At 39.6% G+C, this 23,337-nt stretch overlaps 1 protein-coding gene across 3 annotated transcripts in view; it reads left to right on the plus strand.

Annotated features, from left to right (window-relative positions):
- The window catches only part of phf2 (PHD finger protein 2), a 40,527-nt gene extending 18,571 nt beyond the window's left edge, over positions 1–21,956 (plus strand). Inside the window, exons 7-23 of one of the 3 annotated variants that reach the window (XM_078798426.1) lie at positions 1,549–1,711; positions 4,318–4,405; positions 5,281–5,387; positions 6,885–6,976; positions 7,047–7,136; positions 7,368–7,599; positions 7,663–7,721; positions 9,001–9,117; positions 9,494–9,609; positions 9,705–9,883; positions 11,768–11,835; positions 14,273–14,439; positions 16,485–16,801; positions 17,620–17,715; positions 17,792–17,901; positions 17,968–18,271; positions 20,657–21,956. In XM_078798426.1, the coding sequence (XP_078654552.1) occupies positions 1,549–1,711; positions 4,318–4,405; positions 5,281–5,387; positions 6,885–6,976; positions 7,047–7,136; positions 7,368–7,599; positions 7,663–7,721; positions 9,001–9,117; positions 9,494–9,609; positions 9,705–9,883; positions 11,768–11,835; positions 14,273–14,439; positions 16,485–16,801; positions 17,620–17,715; positions 17,792–17,901; positions 17,968–18,271; positions 20,657–20,745 (2,394 nt within the window). In that variant the 3' untranslated portion in view covers positions 20,746–21,956. Of the gene's footprint in view, positions 1–1,548; positions 1,712–4,317; positions 4,406–5,280; positions 5,388–6,884; positions 6,977–7,046; positions 7,137–7,367; positions 7,722–9,000; positions 9,118–9,493; positions 9,610–9,704; positions 9,884–11,767; positions 11,836–14,272; positions 14,440–16,484; positions 16,802–17,619; positions 17,716–17,791; positions 17,902–17,967; positions 18,272–20,656 lie in introns of all 3 variants that reach the window. The other 2 variants (XM_058054939.2, XM_058054940.2) reach the window with 2 other exon arrangements.
- The last annotated feature ends 1,381 nt before the right edge of the window (positions 21,957–23,337 follow it).

Raw genomic sequence — 23,337 nt, forward strand, 5'->3', positions numbered from 1 at the left:
GACTTGGTGGTGCATTATAGTGCTTCTATTCATCAATGTGGTGATATATTAGATGTACAGTGACGTGTATGTTACCGCATACTAACATGGACCGTCAACATCCATCAAGAGAGAGAAAAACCAAGACGGTGATGAATAATAAAAGTCCCAAATAAATGATTGTGAAGTAATTGTGCTGCATTAGAGAGAACGAGAGAAAGAAAAATGTGTAAAAAATGCAAGCGTAAACAAAAATAAAATAAACAATTCCAAAAAAATACAATAATATTAAATCCAATGAATAGGATTATGTATTTTTACTGATTATTTGCTTGCTATTGGATATTGGCAATTACATGCTGAAAAATATGTTTGGTATTTAGTGCAGTGGAACCTTGGTGAGTGTCATTAATCCCTTCCAGAAGGTCCAACTCTCACCAAAATGTACTCTAACCGCATCAAATTTCCTATAAGACATCATATAAATCCATTTGGTCTGTTCCAGGAAGCCAAAACTATTATAGGTTAACATGCAGAAAACAATTCTAAATGTATATAAATACATATAAATGCTGAATGAAAGGGTTAAATGAACATTTAAAGTTACTTTTACCTTCAATGAAGACATGATTGTTACCTAAGACACGATGTGGCAGCCAGATCAACATGGACACCACCTTCCTGTTTTGCCATGAGTTATTTCTTGTTCTCCTTCATCTTCTTGTTTCTCACCTCAAGTCTCTGCTCATCTTTTGATCACGGCTGCAAAATAAGCCAAATGGAGCCTAAGAAATATGCAAGTTTAGAATTGTTTTATTCATGTAAAACAGGGGTGTGCAAATATTTTGACTCGTGGGCCGCATTGAGTTAACAAAATTGTCCGGGGGGGGGGCAGAACATATATTTAACACACACAAACACACATACACACACATACTCTTTTATGCTTATAGTTGTCCTTGAATTATTTGTCTAATTTTATCTGTAAAAGTGTTGTACTATCAGCTGTATGTTCTCATGTCCCTTTTTTCAGGATTACTTTAAACATCAGACCACATCAAACTATGTAATTTAATTTTACAATTTAGTTATTTTTTATACAAAATAAAACATCCGTCTTGCAAGTCATGTTGCCAGTTTGTATATTAAAAGTTGAAATACTTAGAGAGCAACTGGCAGGCCGGATTCAAACGCTTGGTGGGCCGCAGTTTGCCCACCCCTGATGTAAAACTATTAAAAGACTATTAAATACTAAGACTATTAACTATTAAAGACTTGTGGCGTAACTGTTAGTTAGCAAAGAACTACAGAACCAATGCTGATGACATCATAGACTGGGGACGAAGCTGACTTCTACTTCCTGTTTCCATGTATTAGCAAGCTAATAGGCTGCTAAGAATACAGTGTTGCATGCCATTTTCTATGCTAAAAATATATTCAAACCTGGCATAAATTTTTTGACGTTAACCAAAAACATGTGCTAACCAGGGCGTACACTAACTGAGGTTCCACAGTATATGATTTGCTATACTATTCAGGAAATTGACTCTGCATGCCGTGTACTTCCAGGGAGAGAAGATCTTCTTCCTCATCAAGCCCACGTCAGCCAACCTGTCTCTGTACGAGCGCTGGAGGTCCTCATCCAGTCATAGTGAAATGTTCTTTGCTGACCAGGTGGACAAGTGTTACAAATGCCCTCTCAAGCAAGGACAGACGCTCTTCATCCCATCAGGTAAAACTGCCACGCTGCAGTCTTATATATAATCTTATATAGAAATAACATGGAATAAAGCTTTTAAAGTATTTTGGATTTGATTGAGTGAAACAAGTATTTAATGGCAAGCCAAAAGGCTGTTTAGTAGTTTAGATGCACGGAGGGCTGATGTTTCCTTAGGTTGCTCACCTGATGCATACCAAGACCTCCATTATGATCTGATCACCTAGTTGATCTTGTGGTCCATTCCAGTCTTGTTATGGTCTATGATTTTGTTGACGCTTTTACAATCCATTCCAATCTTGTGTAAACCTGAAATTTTGTTGATGGTCTTCTACTCCATTCCAGTCTTGCACAGGTTGAGTCCATTCCAATCTTGTGTTGGTCTGCAAGTTTGTTGATGCTCTCGTAGTTCATTCTAATTGTGCAGGCTTACAATTTTGTTGACGGTCTTCTAGTTCATTTGAGTCTTGTGCAGATGTACAATTGTGTTGATATCTTTTATCCTGGCTGCACGCCGACCGAGTGGTTAGCGCACAGGCCTCACAGCTAGGAGACCCGCGTTCAATTCCGCTCTCGGCCATCTCTGTGTGGAGTTTGCATGTTCTCCCCGTGCATGCGTGGGTTTTCCCCGGGTACTCCGGTTTCCTCCCACATTCCAAAAACATGCTAGGTTAATTGGCCACTCCAAATTGTCCATAGGTATGAATGTGAGTGTGAATGGTTGTTTGTCTATATGTGCCCTGTGATTGGCTGGTGACCGGTCCAGGGTGTACCCTGCCTCTCACCAGAAGACAGCTGGGATAGGCTCCAGCACCCTTGATAAGTGGTAGAAAATGAATGAATGAATCTTTTATCCCATTCTAGTCTTGTGTAGGTCTACAATTTTGTTGATGCTCATGTAGTCCATTCCAGTCTTGTATACAGTACGTCAACAATCTTGTACAATCTTGAGGTCAGCTCTTTGGTCTTGCCCAATGTGGTGGAGATGTGTGAATGGAAGAGAGTTTGCGTGATAGGTGTCTTTTATCCACACAAATTGAGGTTAGGAGGACTTTCTTAAAGGGAGAGAACTTATTTGTGTGTTTGATGGACACCCAACCACGGTGTGGGGGTCGAGATGCTTGTGAATCAAATACATATTTCACTCAATCTAATATGAATTAATGTATAACCTTTCTTATGTTTATGTTTTTGTGATGAACCTACAGAATTAACAGGGGATCACATACTTATTTTCCCGCCTGTAGTTTTCCTCAATGCGAGATAAAGCAAATATAATCTCGTTTAAAATAACCAAATTCCACAGATCTACCTCTTACGTATAATATACCAGGGGTGCACGCACTTTTACAGCATGCAAGTTTGAGTCTAAATCGTCAAAATCAGTCGTCCCTTGTTATTGGTTCCAGATCCGACCTTGATTAGTGAATTGAAGAAAGTCGGTAGAGCATAGACAACCTGTTTACGACTTTCTAAACACAGGTTTTCACATTACATAAAAGTGAAATAACAGCCCATAGTCACTTTTACGCTCTATTATTCTTTGTTTACATCACATTGCACAGGCTGTGGGATCACTGCATAGTAAGCCTCTTGAATTTACTTATTCTAAACTTAAGAAAGTGTTTCAAATGGATTGGTGAAGAAGGACAAAGAAGCCAAAAGCTTACCACTTCCACACAGAATGAAAGGAGAACCTTTTTTTCCCCACTCGATCTCAGCCATGGCATGTCGGCTTTGCTCTGCTGGCTCAATAGCCAGTCTCTATGCAGTGTGAAAGGGAATGTAATTTAATGTCATGTGTCATAACATTAGTGATGCCCAGTGACCAGAATACTACATATAGTAACTACATCTTTTTTGACTAGGCTAACGAGGCTATAGTCAACCACAAAACAGCATTTTTTTTATTTTTTAAACGTGATGTAGTGAGGGAGCGATATTCGAAGCGCAGTATGGCAAGGGACTGTATGTCAAATCTAAAGACTATATTTACTATTATAGTAAATATTAATGATTCGTATTTCCCATTCACAGTTTACAGGTCATCAACAGCTATCCAATATCATTGAATAATTCACAATTCAATTCAATATGGCAATAGATATTCATTCATTCATTCATTCATTTTCTACCGCTTTTTCCTCACGAGGGTCGCAGGGGGTGCTGGAGCCTATCCCAGTTGTCTTCGGGCAAGAGGCGGGGTACACCCTGGACTGGTCGCCAGCCAATCACATGGCAATAGATATAATGACACATAATTCCTCAGTAGTTGCATACATGCAGTAACCTGAATAGCATATCACTCAAAACATCCGTAATACAGTCAGTTCAAGTATTATGGATATGCAAGAAATTGAAATGATTATACAGAAGACAATTTGGCCACAACACATGAAAAAAGTTTAAGCTATGGGTACATTTTCCAGTTCGTCATGAAATGATAGCTTCACAAACAAAAGAGTAGAAACATTTCTATAGTGGAGAGCCATCAAACAATAAACCTATTTTCTACATAATTGTCTACATACGCTACAAGTGAATGAACCAGAAAATGTTTTAAATGAAAAAAAAAAGATAAACCTGTTGTTTTCCTTTGACTAATGTGTACATGTTCGCAGGTTGGATCAACGCAATACTGACCCCAGTCGACTGCTTGGCGTTCTCTGGCCATTTTGTCCACAACCTGAGCGTGGAGATGCAGATGAGGTTTCAAATTCATGTTTTATCAAAGACACACTTTTTCCATCGAGGGTTTTTTTTCTGCCAAAATTGAAATAATCATGACAAACCTATTTTTTTTAACCAAAAAATATTTTTTGACTTCACTAAATATAAATAAATCGTGAAATAAATACATTGTTCATGACATAATTTGTAAATTGTTTCACTATAGTATTAAAAAAGTGAATTACACAATTTTAATAATTTTAATAATTTCATATTTAACTTTCCAAATTCAACCCCTTCAGTAACGGACATTTTAGACCATTTTGACAGATTTTTCAAGGCACACAGAATATTGTGTTCTATGACATGAAAGATACCAAAAGAAATATTAGACACTCATCTTGCATCAAAAAAATATTTGTTTCTACCTTTTTTCATTCTTTAGTAATCAGAAGTAGAACATAGATAACTTTCAGGAAAATATCAGTTCCCAACAAAAAAAGGAGAAAAGCAGCTTTTTCTAAAACGATACATTTCAAGCATAACTTTCACTACAACTCAAATATCCAAACAACAATAGCACATCATAAACAACACAAAAAAGGGTGGTTTTACATTAAAATGAGAACTTGTGAATATAATACCATGAAGCATTTAGTTTTCACATTTGGAACTAAACATGCATGCATGTGTTAAAGTATCCCTAAATGCGTACCTTCTGCAGTCTACACTCCTTCATGTTCTTCCACGTATTGAAGGATTTCATGATTTACTTAGTTTTTACAGTATTTAACTTTAGCAGGAAAAAAAACCCTCCATATTATTGTGACTGCCTTTACAAGGCTTTTTGTCTGGTAGCATTTAGACAATGTACATTTTCATGATGCAGAAACCTTTCCACTGACTGTGTTTAGAGCATACGAAATCGAAAAGCGGCTCAAGGTCAAAACCCTCAACCCATTCCCCAACTTTGAGACGGCATGCTGGTACGTGGGACGCCATCTCCTTGAACGATTCAAAGGTGAACACTCGATGACCTTGATGCTGTGTGTTTCTGTAGCATGTGGTGTTTTTTCCCAAGTATGGCAACTATCATATTACTAGCAATCTGTGTGGAAAAAATTTGTGAAAGCGGAAAAAATAACCAGTCTGAAAATATGTGTGGCAGCTGCAGCCTGCACACTCACAGCAGATGCTGGAATATTATTTCAGTCATTTAAGCGGTGAATTCTAGCGTTCACAGATCGTACTTCAAAGGCTTTGGTTGAGCAAGAACCACTTGCTCCATTACAAAATTAAACACTGCTCATTAGTTTATATTTCCACTATTTTATCTGTGTGTGTGTGTGTGTGTGTGTGTTTGTTTTGCATGCTATTTCAGACTCACAAAGCCTTGTCATTAATATAGCATTACTTTGAGCGCTTTCTCAGTGCAGGGGAAAGACTCTCTAATGTTTTTTTCTGTGATCATATTAATTGCTTCCTTTTTGGGGTTGCTTCCAATTCAGTGCAATCATGGCTGCAATCAAGTCCGCTTAAGGGAAGCTTTTTAGGAATTCATACCACAAAGTGGATATTTGTTGACACAGTCATTTTGTATCTATTGTCAAATAGAAGAGGAAATCCACATTTGAATGGCATTCTCATGAATTCACTTAAGGCAGTGCTTTCGACTACGCATCTGGACTTGGGCTGTAACTAACAATTATTTGCTTAGTCGATTAATCTTAGGTTTCTTGTTTGTTTTAATCGAGTAATTGGTTAGGGCCTACACTGGGGTGTCCAAACTTTTCCACCGAGGGCCACATACCGAAGAATACACAATATCTAAACTTATACAGTAGGTGAAAAAAGTATTCATTATATGACCTTTGGTCTTATTGCTCTTTGACCTGTCTAATTTTCCAGATATGTCAACTTTTTTCATGAATAATTTTTGGAAATTTTCATTTCATAATAATAAAGCAAAATAAATATATAATTTGTTTTTGCGTTTTTTGTAAATGAATTGAAGGCACACATACACAGTGGTTGGTTAATATTCTGCATTATATGTTGGTAGTGTCTTTTGGTAGTGTCTTATATATATATATACTTATTACATTGCTGTGTGTACTGTTGACACCACAACTCTGGTGACGGCTCGTGATAGCTCATATAGTATGGCTCACTCAAGTTGAAATGATCGAATATCGGTCGATAAACAATAGGTGTGAATGTGAGTGTGAATGGTTGTTTGTACCCCGCCTCTCGCCTGAAGACAGCTGGGATAGGCTCTAGCACCCCCGCAACCCTCGTGAGGATAAGCGGTAGAAAATTAATCAATTAATGACGAATAAAGTTACCTTTGACTGCTAAGTTACTGTGTGATGACTATAGCCTTTTATATTTTTGCCTTTTATCTAAGATGACACCGTGAGTCAGACTGAATAATAGTATCCTGTAAAATGTATACTGTGCATAAAAATGTATCTGCAGTTGGAATTTTATTAGCAATTAATTAATAACTTGTGTTCAGGTTTACACAAAGCAAATAAACAGCCTGCACCATATCTGGTCCATGGTGCAAAAATCATCAACGGAGCCTTCAGGTCGTGGACTAAAAAACAGGTATTGACATTTGTTGTCACATTAATATAGCCACATATTGACACATCTTTTGTTTTTTCTCACTTGGAAGGCTCTCTTGGAACATGAAGATGAACTTCCAGAGAACATGAAACCATCACAGCTCATTAAGGATCTTGCCAGAGAGATTAGACTGTCAGAGGTATTCTACCATTTGGTACAAGTACAGTATTACATCATCTAGGAATATATACTGTAATAATTCCTTTTTTATTTCGGTTCATGGCTTCCAGATACAACCGTGATGAGTAAATTTCCAGGATGTAGAATTGCATATTTATGATGGACTAATTTTACAGTTAGAGCATAGAAAACTGTTCATATAATTGTTCATATAAATATAATTCTGTGTTTGCCCTCTTTTCATTTCTAGAATGCAACAAAAGCTCTAAAATGTGAGCCCGGTTTTAAAGTGCCAGTCGAGTGCCCGCTATCCACACATTCAGACCCCGAAGAGCCGGTCTCGCCGGCTGAGGTCCCCTCCCCAAGCAGCGAGATAGCCAGAAAAAAAGCCTCCAAACCCCCTAAACCTCCTAGGCCACCAAACCCCCTAAAGATGCCCAAGGCTCCTAAACCTCCTAAATTGCCCAAGGTCAAAGATGGAGGTAAGAAGAAAATAAAAAATCTCAAAGATTCACCACCTCCACCTAAACCCTCCAGTTTCGCAGCTCTGGAGTCCCATGCAAAGGACATCTTGAGTAAGATGGACCAGCCGAAGAAGACCAAAGTAAGCAACATATTCAGATGATGTGTGTTGATGACTACAGTATTTTTCTACACCAAATAGACTTGAGAGCCAATGTTGTTTGGCAACAATAGCCATGTTTACATGGACCCAAATATTCCAATTCCATTCGGGTTATTTGTTCAAACGGAAAGAATCTAACCTTTGTATACACCTCATTCCGAAAGAAAAGTGCCAATCCCAATGAATATATAATCGGATTCACAGGGGTGGAATATTCCTTTCCCTAATCCGATTGAGGTATTTTGTACCCGCTCAATCTGAAAGTTGTCAAGGTGTGTTCTTCTTCGTGGTGTTTTTCTTCTTCTGTTGTTTATTGGCGGTTGGCAAGCAGCTTTCGTGTGCATTACCGCCATCTGTGGAACAGAATCGAAACCCTTCTATACGCCATTCACAAGTCCAGTTTTATTAAAAAAGAAAATACATATCTATATAAAACAGGTGCTTAATTATAAAATATTAGCAAGATTGAACTTTATCTTGCGGTATGGCGGTCGAGTGGTTAGCGCGCAGGCCTCACAGCTAGGAGACCAGGGTTCAATTCCACACTCGGCCATCTCTGTGTGGAGTTTGCATGTTCTCCCCGTGCATGCGTGGGTTTTCTCCGGGTACTCCGATTTCTTCCCACATTCCAAAAACATGCTAGGTTAATTGGCAACTCCAAATTGTCCATAGGTATGAATGTGAGTGTGAATGGTTGTTTGTCTATATGTGCCCTGTGATTGGCTGGCGACCAGTCCAGGGTGTACCCCGCCTCTCGCCCGATAACAGCTGGGATAGGCTCCAGCACCCCCTGCGACCCTCGTGAGGAAAAGCGGTAGAAAATGAATGAATGAATGAATGAACTTTATCTTTTCCTGTTCCCGTTGCGTTCTTTCAGCGAATGCTGAGATATGACGTAACACGCAGCTCCAGAAGTTCTTCGATTTAAAAAACGAACGAAAAACTGGCAACACAGAGTTATTCCAACAAGTGAAAGAAAAACTCGAGGAAGTCGGTATCACGTGATGTTGGTGTTTACGCTTTACTGCGCATGCCCCATTAACTATTCTGGTTGATTATAGCGGCGCATGTAGACGCGTGATTGGAATATTCCTTTCCCTGTATGCCATTGCTTTTGGAAAGGTCATTCGGAAAGATTCCATTCGGAAAGAGAAAAACTCCCCATGTAAACGTGGCTAGTGGTGTAGAAGTGTACTGCAGCTCCACACGTATCTACATGACCAATATTATACTCAAGTAATATGGTATTTTTCTCCAGGGTGTGAAGAATATTCTGACTCTGTCAGAAAAGGAAACATTACAGCAAAACAATATGGAAAAGTTTGAAATCAGAGAGCAGAATAAAAACAAGACGGAAGCAAAATGGAAATATAAGGTGAGCTCTTTTCCCATTGAATTATCTATCTGCAATATCTTTATTGTTATTGAGTTATAACAGTTACATGGAAGTGGTGGCATTGAATACCGAACTCAGTCAACACAGGGAAGCCATCAGGCATCTTGTGTGGATGGAGGACTTATGAATGATGCCAATTGCATATTAATGCGTACTGTGTGGGAAATCGGTACGCCACCTAAAAATGGGATTACAATGACATGCACCATTACTCACCTGGTTGATATGTCTAACTACTGCCTGTGATTGTTGATGGGAGTCATTCTATTGTCACTTGTATGTACACGATCATGCTTTCCAGTCAATATCCATGTTGAATTGCTTATCTGACATTATTTGTCTTTTTCCCCTCCAGAATAGTAAACCAGACTCCCTGCTGAAAATGGAAGAGGAGTGCAAGTTTGACAGAATGTCGCTGCTGGGCAATAAAGACAAAGTCAGCTTTACGATGGCACGCAAGAAAATCCTGGGGTATGTACAGAATGTACACGTAGGAGTAGCAATTCCAGCTCTTTCATGCCAGTTCATATCTAACACTATCACTATGTGTGTTGTTTCCTGTTTAGGTCCAAGACACTGAAACCTCAGACCAACACAAGTCATTTTGGCACCTTACAAAACCTAAAAGAGGATAAACCGAAGCCAGTGAGAGATGAGTATGAATACGTCTCGGATGAGGGAGAACTGAAGATTGACGAGTTCCCCATTCGACGGAAAAAGAACACAGTAAAGAGAGACCTTTCCTGTGAGTATTGTTATCTTTTAGTGCCATATGTTTCGCGTCACTGATCTGTTCTACAAGTTCCAACCCTTAATTGGTTCCAAACCTATAATTGTAAAACAAAAAAACATGTTCGTGTTAATTTGAGGCTGCACGGCGACCGGTTAGCGTGCAGGCCTCGCAGCTAGGAGACCCGAGTTCAATTCCACCCTCGGCCATCTCTGTGTGGAGTTTGCATGTTCTCCGTGTGCATGCGTGGGTTTTCTCCGGGTACTCCGGTTTCCTCCCACATTCCAAAAACATGCTAGGTTAATTGGCGACTCCAAATTGTCCATAGGTATGAATGTGAGTGTGAATGGTTGTTTGTCTATATGGGCCTTGTGAATGGCTGCCGACCAGTCCAGGCTGTACCGCGCCTCTCGCCCAAAGACAGTTGGGATAGGCTCCAGCATTCCCGCGACCCTCGTGAGGATAAGAGGTAGAAAATGAATGAATGTTAACATTTGTGGCTTTCTGGAACGCATTAATTGAATATTCCATTTCTGGTGTGTAGGAGGCTACTTTTCTTTTTTTTTCTTTCTCACACAAGTAATGCAGCTAATTTGTGGCTAAAAACGACAACTTTTGTGGTTTTAGTTCCCATTACTTTTCTGGCAGGCTACTGTTTAATTCATGTTACACGCACTGTTCTTTTTTTCTCTGTAAGTTTAGTGGGTACAGTTATTATACCGGTGTGCTTTGTAGTCCAGAGATTATGTATATACAGTAAAGTCTCGTTATATCGATATTCTCGGGAGTTGGAAAAAATACAGATATAACCGGACTATCCATATATCCAATCCTGCGCCGAACTGCATTAAAAGTGGGCAATAATGCACTCGACATTGTTCTATAGTATAGACATTCTATAGTATAGAACAATGTCGAGCAGCTTAAATCAATCTTTGCTTAAGGATTTCAATACCAAAAAAGAACACGGCGAACGGCTGCTTCCAGTCAACTTTATTTTTCACACTTCCACCACCAGAGCACAGCACACACCGATTCCCGCACTTCCTGGTTCACAGGTCATGCTCAACCCGCCCCACATAGCTGGCCAAACACATGCCTGCAACAGAAGAACCAACGCCAGCATGTACATATGAAAAACAGTGATTATTGCAAGCGATAAAAAGATATCTGAATACAACACAATTAAATACATGTATTTGTACGCTTGTGTCTTCGTTGGAATAGGTGTGTATGCCAGTTGGTTCTTCTGTTGCAGGCATGTGTTTGGCCAGCTATGTGGGGCGGTTTGAGCATGACCTGTGAACCAGGAAGTGCGGGAATCGGTGTGTGTGCTGCGCTCTGGTGGTGGAAGTGTGAAAAATAAAGTTGACTGGAAGCAGCCGTTCGCCGTGTTCTTTTTTGGTATTGAAATCCTTAAGCAAAGATTGATTTAAGCTGCTTTTGTATCGATATAAGCAGACCAAATTGGCTGGCGGGAGATGAAAAGGGCATCGTAGTAACTGGATTATCATAATAACCGGGTATCGTACTAACGGAGCTAATTATATCATAAAAGACTAGAAATTTGCCGGGAAATGAAAATAGTATTGTAATAAGTAGTAATTCGTTATAACCGATATCGATATAACGAGACTTTACTGTATATGTATGTATATTATTTTTCATGTGAAAAAGCAGTCTATGTCTGGTGTAAAAGCAGTTTATTTTGGAAAAAAAATATCACAAGAATATATTTTGGTCCAAAAAGTCCATGAAACTGCTAAGCTGTGAGTGCTGAGTCACAAACATGCGGGCATCCACTGTACTGTTGGACACAAGCTGTTGTCTCTTGATTAAGCCATGTAGCATCCACTGTATATTGACTTGTTGTTTGATTCCAAATTTGTTGTTTTGCAGTTTTGTCAGAAATCAGAGAACCAATTCAGCCAGCCAAAAAACCAAAGTTCCAGCCCTTGGTGACAAAGGTATGTAACTCCATAAATATTCATGTGGTAATGATCTTTAGAAAAGTTGTCTGAGTTGGATAAAAATTTTTAATAGGCCGAAGTTTGCATAGTTTTGCTTGGTTTGGTCTTTGCTGTTGTATATGATGAGTGCAGCTACTCTGCACGAGGTGAAATGAGCCGATCATTCATTTACTCAATGTTCACCCTACAGTGGAGTTGTTGGTAGAGTGATGTGTGTGACGACGTCAGCGTGCGGGACTTTGGCTGTGCTAGCCGAGTGTTCTAGGAAGTTCGAGTGTGTACAATCGGATGATTATTCCCGATCGTCGATCAATATAAAAAGAGCAAATATCAGGAAATCTCTAAAAGAGATTATTTATGTTGAGATAATGCAAATAAAAAATATAAGAAATATATAAAAATAAGATATATGCAAATAAAATGGACCCCCAGTAGAGAACCTTGGGGCACCCCTTTGATCATGTCCAGTTGTCACACAGTTTAAAGGAGATTTTATAACTTGTCAAAATATTGGGGGTCATTCAAGTAAAAGTCAGACTTGGCTCTCTTATTAAGGGAATCACATTTATTTGTAATGTGACAAAACCTGAGCCAGCCTACTTGTGTCTTTGTTTGCTGGCCCAAGCAATCTTTCTTCTTCCAACTTCAGTGGAAAATCCATGGAAGATTTCGACTGTTCACACTAAATGCTAAATACTCCACTGAAAGTCAGCTAGCTCGTACATAAAAGTTGAGATGCAAATATTTGCAATATTTCTTTTGCATATGATATTAACCTTTGACTTTGGTAGCTTGGAGTTTCTCATAACTGCAATGGTACGATGATCCCTCAGGTCATAGGCAAGCACCCCTGTTTCTCTGTACTTGTCGGGTGCGTTTGTTAAGATTAAAGCAGATTAAGAAGGATTTTGTTTTTTTAGTATTGGACGCAGTTGAGGGCATTAATTGAATTTAATTTAGTGAGTCACAGACAACTTTAAGATAGAAGAAGTCAATTAACATTTAAATCAGACAATTTTTGATTGAATCCATACTTGGACAACATATATTTTTGTTAATATTTAATTGACTTAATCCTCGGCATGACGAGACACCAAATTCATTAGCACTAATGTTAAGCAGGGCCTGGATTCAGTTGATAGCAGGAGTAAACACGGTATTAAAATGTACCCTTTTGTATTGTAAGACGGCCATTGACTGCATTATTTCTCTTCACACTCAATAAGGGTGATTTCAGTAGGAATAAAACACAGTTTCAAACACAGAAATACATCACAAAGGAAGTTGGGTAAGATGATTTAAGAGTGGCTTAGAGGAGGACATCAATAACAGTAGTGACAATTCAATGCCAAAGGACCAGGTGACCAGGTGAGTCAGCGGTTGGTGGAACACTTGGTCAGGTACAGCACCACTATTGTGGGAAAACTAGTCCAGGAAGAAGCAGGACAACCAGGGATAGTGCTCGTGTTAAAATTATTGTTAAATTGTTTCACCAGCTACCCAGGCCAGATGAGTCCAGAGATCAAACAGGTGGATGGCCAATGGATGGCCAGCTAGCAAAGGCTCAGGCTGTAGCCAATGGGAGACCAAGCTGAGGCTAGCAGAAGACCAGGCAGCAGGAGGTGGCAGGCCAGGCTAAGCTAGCAGAGGTTTGTGCGGTAGGAGGTGGAAGACCAAGCTGAGGCACACAGAGGACCAAAAGGTCAGGCTAAGATAGCATAGGGGCTAGCATAGCTAGCATGTCTGTCACAACCACCCATCAAAGTCTGTGGGCGTGACCAAATGCAAATCTCATCCAATGATTGCTTGGTTGAAGCTCTGAAGTCAGAGAGCATACTCCAACTTTCTTGGGAGTTGGTGAGAAATATTTTAAACCTTGCAGACTATTTGGAAGCGGGAACTGCTGGCTCAGAGCCCGTAGCAGTAAAAACAGGAATTTATTCAAGTTGTTGGAATTATTTCTGCACTTTATCACCAATATACTGAACGGAGAGTAACTGAAAATTTAGAGGAAGTACCCCAGCACTTCTCCACCAAGGCTCATTTGGACGACACACACAAGGACCAGCCTTTGGCATTTAACATACCGAACCTAGTGGTTTTAGGCAAAGAAAGCATACATTTTGACTAATAATAGGTCAATGAAACACCGTAAGCGTGATACATAGCACCACCCAGTGTATCAGAATATGCATCGATGCCTGGCCTGGCCTATTATTCGTAAAAATATATGCCTATGTTATGTACCTTTGGCTAATTTATTTCTCTTTTTTCTAATGCTTAGATGTACAATATATTTATAACAGATAAATAATGTTTATCTTCACTGAAGATTAACTTTTCTGTTATCATTCTACCTGCTTCTTCCCCTCATCACTGTCAATAAATGGCTTTCTTGACACTTGACACCTACGTATACTTTGTCTTCAAACAGGGCACCGATTCTTCCGATGAAGAAACTCTGCATATAGACACAGAAGCCAAGCCAGAGATGAAATGTCGCAACTCAAAGGCCAAAAAAAAAGGTGGCAGCGCGGCTGGCATTCTTGACTTGCTGCAGGCCAGCAAGCAAGTGGGCGGGATTGACTACAGCACCAACAGGTAGACTCTCTCCCTCATCTGTTTTCTTGCTGCTGCTATTTTCATACACTTGTGCAATCATTCTATTGATGGCTGTATCAAGCTGTCACAAAGAAGCACACAAGTATTTTTGGTCTTTGCACCTACTGTTTTTCTCTCATTCAGACTGTGCAGACTAAATCTGCAATCTTTATTATGAGGGTGTAAACACCTCCAGCCACTGACTGTGTGACCACTGACACCTGTACCATCCCATACTGAAAAATATGGAAAATTGTAACTACCTTCCACATGGTTCCATTGTGTCCATATTTTATGGTGGGTTAGGCCAACATCCATTCAAGCATTGCCTCTAGTAGCGCTGTCTACTGGTGAATAAGGACAAATGCTATAATTCCATTCATGATCTTTAGATTCCCTTCATACTAAAGATACTAGCATCGAGTCATGTGTCCTCATGTGTCGTTGAATTAAAATAAAAACCTCAAGAATGTTTGCAGTGCTGTTCATCTTGGGGAAAAAAAGAATAAAAATTGGTGACTGATAAGCGTCCCAGGCCTGACCCTTAAACATTTGCCTGGTAGCACCACCTGAAACTTTCTGAAAACTGTTTCAAACATGATGTTTAATAGCAGTACTGTGTACCCACTTCAGTCTAATGCAGGGGTCTCAAACTCAATTTACCTGGGGGCCACTGGAGCTAGGGTCTGGGTAAAGCTGGGCCGCATCAGGTAAAAAAAAAAATGTATATATATATATAATAAAAATATAAATAAATATTAATTATATTAAATATTAATAAATATATTTATAATATAACAGTCTTCAATGCTTCTGCTATACCCTCCACTTTTTCAGTGTTTTGGTTCTTTGGAAAAGCTCTGATAAAACATTAAATTGTTATAAATTATGATAAATTAATGTTTATTTATTATTAAATAAATGGGCGGCACGGCGGTCTAGTGGTTAGTGCGCAGACCTCACAGCTAGGAGACCAGGGTTCAATTCCACCCTCGGGCATCTCTGTGTGGAGTTTGCATGTTCTCCCCGTGCATGCGTGGGTTTTCTCCGGGTACTCCGGTTTCCTCCCACATTCCAAAAACATGCTAGGTTAATTGGTGACTCCAAATTGTCCATAGGTATAAATGTGAGTGTGAATGGTTGTTTGTCTATATGTGCCCTGTGATTGGCTGGCCACCAGTCCAGGGTGTACCCCGCCTCTCGCCCAAAGACAGCTGGGATAGGCTCCAGCACCCTCGTGAGGAAAAAGTGGTAGAAAATGAATGAATGAATGAATTAAATAAATGTTTAATGATGATTTTTATTTTTCGACACAAAATAAGATGTAAATATAAATAAGCAAATCAAAAAACAAATTAAACAAATTAATTTTTATTTATTATTAAATTATTAAATAAAGGTTTAATGTTAATTTTTATTTTTCAACACAGAATAAGATGGAAAAATAAATAAGCAAATCAAAAAACAAATGAAACAAATTAACAAATGAAACTTTCATATCAAGGCAAGGGCCTCAAACTAGCGTCCCCGCAGGCCGTGAGTTTGAGACCCCTGTTCTAATGCAAACCAATCCATTAAGAGATCACAGGCTGATTAAGCCATCAGGGTCACATCGTATGGAAAAAGCAGACACCCAATCCTGCAGCCACCAAACCAGATCCCCTCAACTCCCTGGATACACCCAGTAAATTCTGGCTGACTCATTGCCATTAATGTGGACCACAGGCAGTGAACTGCCCAAATAAGGCAGTCCGGTACCTGGTTGGGCCATCTCCCACGCAAGTCTACCATAGATGAACTCCTCCTAGACAATTGGATGGAACTTGGCAAATCTAAATCAACCCACCGTGAAACATTTGAAGACGATTGGAGCATGTGGAAAGTAGTTATGACAGTTGGGGTGTGACACTGGTGTCATGGTTTAGCAACCTTTAGCAACCTTTGGAATTCCAAGCCTTTCTGACATACAGTATTTGCCACCTTCACTCAAGTTGGGACTGCTGTGTAATAACGATGTTGTCTATTTCTCATTTACACATTTTCAGTCAACCACCAGCATCTCCCAGCACACAGGAAGCCATCCAGGGCATGCTGTCTATGGCCAACCTGTCATCGTCAGACAGCTTGCAGCAGCCATGGAGCAACAATCAGTCCAGAAACAATAGTCAGTCAAAGAGCATCTTGCACAGCTTGCAGACCAGCAAGAAGACCAGCGGGGGCGTCGGCATCGGTGGCAGCAGCAACAGCAAACAGCCCACAAAGCGGCTCTTTAAGAAACCCCAGAAAAGCAGCAGTATTGAGAGCCTTGATTATGATGATGACCAAGATCACATGGATGCCTGCTTTAAGGACTCCGATTATGGTAAAGGACCAAAGCAAAACAAGTCCTTTTGAATTTTTAATTCATGTGTTCATTGCTGATGCTTCAGTACAATTTAATTTAATTTGCCTTTATGCTGTTTCAGCATGGTGGAACACTATTTGCACTTATACGTACATACACATAATTAAAAACAATAATACTTTTAAAAACAGAAAATTAATTAAAAAGACAATAAAGCATGATGTACAATAATGCCTACTCAGCCAAAAGTGTATGCACTGGAACGTAATACATTGTGTTGGCTGGCTCTGAGTGGAGTGTAAAATGAAGTTATGCCGCAGTGCATACACTTGATGAAATGAATAAATGTTATTTATTGAACACAAGTAATCTTACACATTCTCCTAATTGGTATTGGATTGGAGGGCAATTGGCATCTGATTTCCTTACCTCTACTTAGTATATAGTATACACATAGTAGAAATTGTGTGTATATTTTACAAATAATGGCCTCCACTGCAAGTCATTTTACAGGATGCAATAATACTTCATATCAGAAACACTCAATAAATAAGATCCGTGCAGGTGCAGTGTGTCTTAAATATAAGTAGTTTAAAGGAAAACTGCAAGGAGGGTAAACATCGTGTCCTGGGAATGCCACGAGGATTTGGCTGTAGACCAGGAAGTCTGTTTTCCCAACTGAATACTTTTGAAAGACTTGTACATCTGTCCATGGATGCAGTTACTGTCCTTGTGGGGGGTCTTGACACCCGTCGACCACCACCAAACTTGAACCCTAGTTGTGCATCATCTTGTCATGATTCCAAAGTAGCATATTACATTTTGTTTCTTCACAGTTTATCCCTCATTGGAGTCTGAGGAGGATAATCCGGTTTTCAAATCAAGATCAAAAAAACGGAAAAGCAGCGACGACATTCCATACAGCCCGACAGGTTATTAAAGTCCAAATGAATTTTATACCTCTGTGAGTTATGTAGATGAAAAGTCTTTGTTTTAACTTTCCCGCAGCTCGTGTAGGACCCTCAGTTCCTCGACAGGAAAGGCCCGCAAGAGACGGAGCGCGAGTAGCCTCCATAGAAACAGGCCTGGCCGCTGCTGCGGCAAAGCTTTCTCACCAGGTATGTTCATTCAGGGACAATTCATATTTTTTTCCAAATCAAGTCAATAAAGAAATTTCCCTATAGGAAGAGCAACAAAAAACAAAGAAAAAAAAACTGACCAAAAAGAAGACCGTCATAGAGGAGCCGCTGAAGATCTCTCAGGATAGTAGCTCACCAGACCACAATCTGGACTCCCAGGATGGCAGCCTCACAGACCATGAGTTCAACACTGGAACAGTCAAATCCCCAGTCGGGCCGCAGCCCATGGCGCCGGGGGTTTTTCTCAGCCAAAGGCGACCGTCCATGTCGTCTCCTAACAGCAACACCACAAGCACCAACAGCAACACCACAGCAAAGGCCGATCGTGGAGCTTCTGCAGATGCCAAAGGTCAGTCACCTTCATAAGGGGTACTCACGATGTGATCCCAAAACCTACAAATATGATAATATCATCTTGTACGTGTGAATGAATTATACCGCCACTATTTGAAAAGTAGAATTTGTATACAATCGTCCCTCATTTCTCAGGGTCCATTGGTTCCAGAGGCCACCGTGTCAGGTGAATTTTCGTGAAGTAGGAATTCTTGTCTATGAATCACATACTTAGGTCGCCAGAGTACAGAAAACCTGTCTACAAAGTCTTTTTAACATTATTAGCGCCCTCTAGAAATTAAATAACACCCATATAGCAAACTTTAAATACCTATTACACCATGTAGTAGATATAACTACAGAAAATGCTCAGTTTAAGACATAAATAAGTGTCGTGCTTGTGTGTGTTGGAATAAATGTGGGGAACAGGAAGTGGCGTCAGGAGTTCAGTAGCCCGTGTTATTATATTATTAAGGTACCTTGTGCCTGTAGTAAGATCATTCAAGCCTTGCAATAAAGGCCATCGAGTCTGGTGCTTGTGTGTCTTGCCAAACATTACAGTAACATTGCTGGCACCTAGTGACCAGTGTAGAATATTACATATTATCACATTTTTGAATGCATCTTTGGAATGCCTTATATTTGTATTTTACTTCATTTTGCCATTTCTATACTTAAAAACGCTTCCTTTGGTAAATAATGCTTAAATATGCACAGTTATTGACCAATAATAGGTTGCATTCAACCATGAAACAGCATGAAAACCCGTGGTGGTCGAGTGAAACAGCGAAATTCCAACCGCAAAGTGGTGAGGGACGACTGTACACTATACAGTAGAGGGAATTAAGTATTGGAGTAATTATGTCATATTAACCCTGAAACAAAGATATGAACTCTTGTGGTTTTATGGTAAAATGCAGAAATAAACATGAAAAAAAAGGTTATGAATAGGATTGGGTATCTCAAGGGTGTCTCAAGCATCGATGGGAACCGGGACTAACAATCTAATTCTCCCAGGATCATTAAAAAGGTTTTATTTGGGTTCCTTGTTTTGATGCCCACTTTCCCGACCGGAAGAAATAGAATGAAGAAGCTGGCAACCAATAGGAAAGTGGCTTAACTTCAGAAAAACGAGCGGTGGGCTCAGTGGGCTCACAACTCTGGTTAGCGCCCTCATTTAAACCATACAAACTTTTATGACCCTGGGGCTGTGTGGTGGTAAAGTGGTTAGTGCGTAGATCCGGGTTCAATTCCACCCTCGGCCATCTCTGTGTGGAGTTTGCATGTTCTCCCCGTGCATGCGTGGGTTTTCTCCGGGTACTCCGGTTTCCTCCCACATTCCAAAAACATGCTAGGTTAATTGGAGACTCCAAATTGTCCATAGGTATGAATGTGAGTGTGAATGGTTGTTTATCTATATGTGCCCTGTGATTGGCACCCCCTGCGACCCTTGTGGGGATAAGCGGTAGAAAATGAATGAATGAATGAACTTTTAGGACCCTGCCTTTTAAAAACTTCGTAATCGAGAAGCATTAGGAATGGGAATCAGAACCAGAATCATTCGAATTTAACCCTTTACAGGGCACTCACTGAAATACTTAGAAATTTAAAAATTCAATCCTTCAGTGTTATTGGGGGCGATAAGAACACATTTTTTCTCTTTTTACTTTTTAAAAAAGTTTCAGGTTTTGGGTGCAAATCAAGTTTGGGTTGAGAGTGTCGGGCCCCAAGCTTCAGAAAATTGCAATTTCCGACTTCTGAATGAAGAAGGAAGTTTGATACTCTCTGGCTCACTCCTGATTGATCACATGATGTCACTTCCTGTGACATTGTCTGATCTTGGCTGATTGGCATGAAAAAGTCACATGACTTGCTGAGACATGGGGAAACCCTGTTTTTTTAAGTTACCATATATGGTTACTTGCCCTATAAAGGGTTAAACGATTGCCAACCCTAGTTATGAATAAATTCTTCCTTGATTGAGTGAAGTAAGTGTTTGATCCCCTACCAACTGTTGCAATAACTGCAGTTGGTCAAGTACGTTAAAGGATGTACAATATGTGCATGTTTTTTGGTAGTAAATACACTTGGATGGAATTCACACTTTTAGTTTTCATCCTTGCATTAGACGGGGGGTCTCAAACTGGAGGTAGAGCCTGGAATGAGGGTGGACCCCATCAAATATTCAGTCCAGAATAAGTTTCAAGTGCCTAACTCATCATCATTAGCGATGCTTCGATCAGGGGTGCAATCAGCCGATACAGATTTGATGTTCAGATGTTATGATGTCATGAATGATGAATTGAATTGAAATCCGCTCGAAAACTGTCACTGAGATTTTTGTCCGAAAAGGTTCCATCCCCTAGGTTGTGTCTCACGGATTGTCTTGTTGTGTCCACAGCTAAGAGGCTAAAGAAAGGCATGGCCACCGCCAAACAGAGACTCGGAAAGATCTTAAAGATTCATCGAAATGGCAAACTCCTCCTGTAGCATGACGCCAACTGTAGGACTGGGAAGTCCTGAACCTCTTTTCAGGACTCGAGAAAACATTTTTCAATTTCCAAGACCGACATCACGCAAAATAGGTTTTTGCCTGTCCTTGGACTTTTTCAGCGACTAAAGTGTACATAACCTACTATAAATATTTTTAATAGAACGTGTCTCCATTGGACTACATCAGTTTGTCAGGGAAAGGCTCCAAACTGCAGCAGTCATTCCAGGATTTCACAAAGTATCCTTTGCATGTCTTCACTTTGCATGTGTGCTGGCTTTGGGGGGTTTTACGGAATCATTTTGCCGGATGCAGCTTCATCATTGCCTCGCTCATCAGCCACAAGGTGAACAAACTTAGCGCATGAATACACTTTTCTAGTCATCCTGATGTGGTAGGACTTGAGTTTGCAAAGCACTATCACGGTTAATGTTTATTTATTTCTTACTGCGTATGAATGGATAAGAGAGTAGGACGTCAGGAAAAACGTGTAAAGCACAAAGTCAACAAGGAGTATTACTGCATCGCAAACAGTATACTGTGTGGCATTATGGACTTTGGAGTGCAGTCCATGGGAAAAAGAAAGACATAGGATGTTGATACATGAGGATTTTTCCTAGCTTCTGTTGCTTTCACAGGCAGCATCCAAATCCTAAAGCCATCTGCGTTTTTTTTACTTTTCACATCATATAGAATGTAGCTTGTACATAGCCTTTCAATACCTACTTTTTCTAGCATTTTCTATCAAGGCTTCAAGTGTATACACACATACACACACACACACACAAACACACACACTTGTGCATCTGAGTGAATTTCAATGTTTTCAAATGTATTTCAGTAGTTCAACACAGAAAGTGAAACTACAATATTTTACATACAGTATAATCTATAGATTGGTTTACACACACATGGTCATTCATTCTTAAATGGGACCTGTTATGCTCATTCTGGCACTTTGTATTGACTTATGGATTCCTATAGAGCAGCTCCACACAATAACCAGCACAGAAAGTTTCTAGATCTTCCAGATTCTGCGCTTCCCACCCAAACAGTCTTATTTCATTTACTCCAACCCCCTGCCGTCCTCCAGGTACACCCCCTCCACTGTGATTGGTCACACTCCCAAGTGCTCCCGAGGACTTCTGGATACATAGCTTAGCGTTTACAGAGTGCAAGAAATCTGCAGCCAAATGCACACATCTCGTTATCTGATCTTACAGATTTAGCACTTCTTTCTGCAGTGTTTCCATGGATTTCCCGTTTCCCACCCAAACAGTCTTATTTCATTTACTCCACCCCTTGCCCTCCTCCAGGTACACCCCCTCCCATGTGCTCCCAAGGACTTCTGGATACATAGCTTAGTGTTTACAAAGTGCAGGAAATCTGCAGCCAAATGCGCAAATCTCGTTATCTGATTCTTTGGCATAGGGAATACAACATTCTAACTACATTTATAGGTCAGAAAAGTGGGAAAAGCATAATAGGTCCCCTTTAATTATTCATGACCCATTAATAATCTCATGAAATGTGACAAATTGCCAACAAGTTGGAATATTGAAAATGAAATGAAATCAACTTGCAAAAGCTTGCATTGCCTTTAAGTAGATCGCTTTGTCTACATTGAACTCCTGAAATCAAACACATTTTGCACCATAGTCTCATTGATTGAGATGCGCTTATAAACAGTATACACGTGCGTGTGTGTGTGTGTGTGTGTGTGTGTGTGGTGTGCGCACAGGGTGTCCCTAGACTCTGGACATTTAATGTACACTACATACAGTAATATAAATACATACAAAAACCTTAAATACATAAAAAAATGAATACAAGTTTAAATATATATAGTAGTATCATTACTACTATTAATTACCAATACAAATATTTAGATTTATGTACATGATTATTGGTATTTGACATATTAATTACATATGAAATATTTTGTAAGTAAATATATATTCAATATTTTAATATAGTTGTTGTTTAATAGTTTTACCTACGTGTCCAGACTTTATGGCAAGCCAATATATACTGTACATACTGTATGTGTATCCAGAAAGGATTCATCACAGCACTTTTCCTACATTTTGTTACAGAGCTATCCCAAAATTGATAATATTTTCACACAACAACCGAAAATTTACTTTCAAAAGTATTAAAAGTAAAAAATAAAATAAAACCCCACAATATTAACATCCTTTGCCATGCAGATGAAAGTGTAGCATCCAGGTGCTAGGATAAGGAAGTAAGCCTGGATATTTGGTTATCCTGGCTCAACTTATCCATGATCAGCTTGCACAAAAGTGGGATAGTGGAAAATGGAATATGTTCTGACATGGAGTTACCATGGATATTTATTCTGTGCTCCAAGCCAGGCTAAGGCCCAGGATCTATTTCATCTCATCCCTTATCTCAATCATTAGTCACCATAAATGGAAAAACCAATAACGAACCCACAACACTTTGTCCCATTCAACTACAACCACTGTCATTATTTGTTATCATTCATTTCAATCAGCTCCGCTTAATCATTTATCCTGGATGTCTGAATCCTACTTCTGTTTCCACTGATCGTTATTGACATCTGTTTA

The sequence above is a fragment of the Doryrhamphus excisus genome, linkage group LG18 (genome assembly GCF_037039965.1).
Source record: "Doryrhamphus excisus strain RoL-2023G ecotype Guam linkage group LG18, RoL_Dexc_Guam_v1.1, whole genome shotgun sequence".
In the NCBI taxonomy this organism is placed as follows: domain Eukaryota; kingdom Metazoa; phylum Chordata; class Actinopteri; order Syngnathiformes; family Syngnathidae; genus Doryrhamphus; species Doryrhamphus excisus.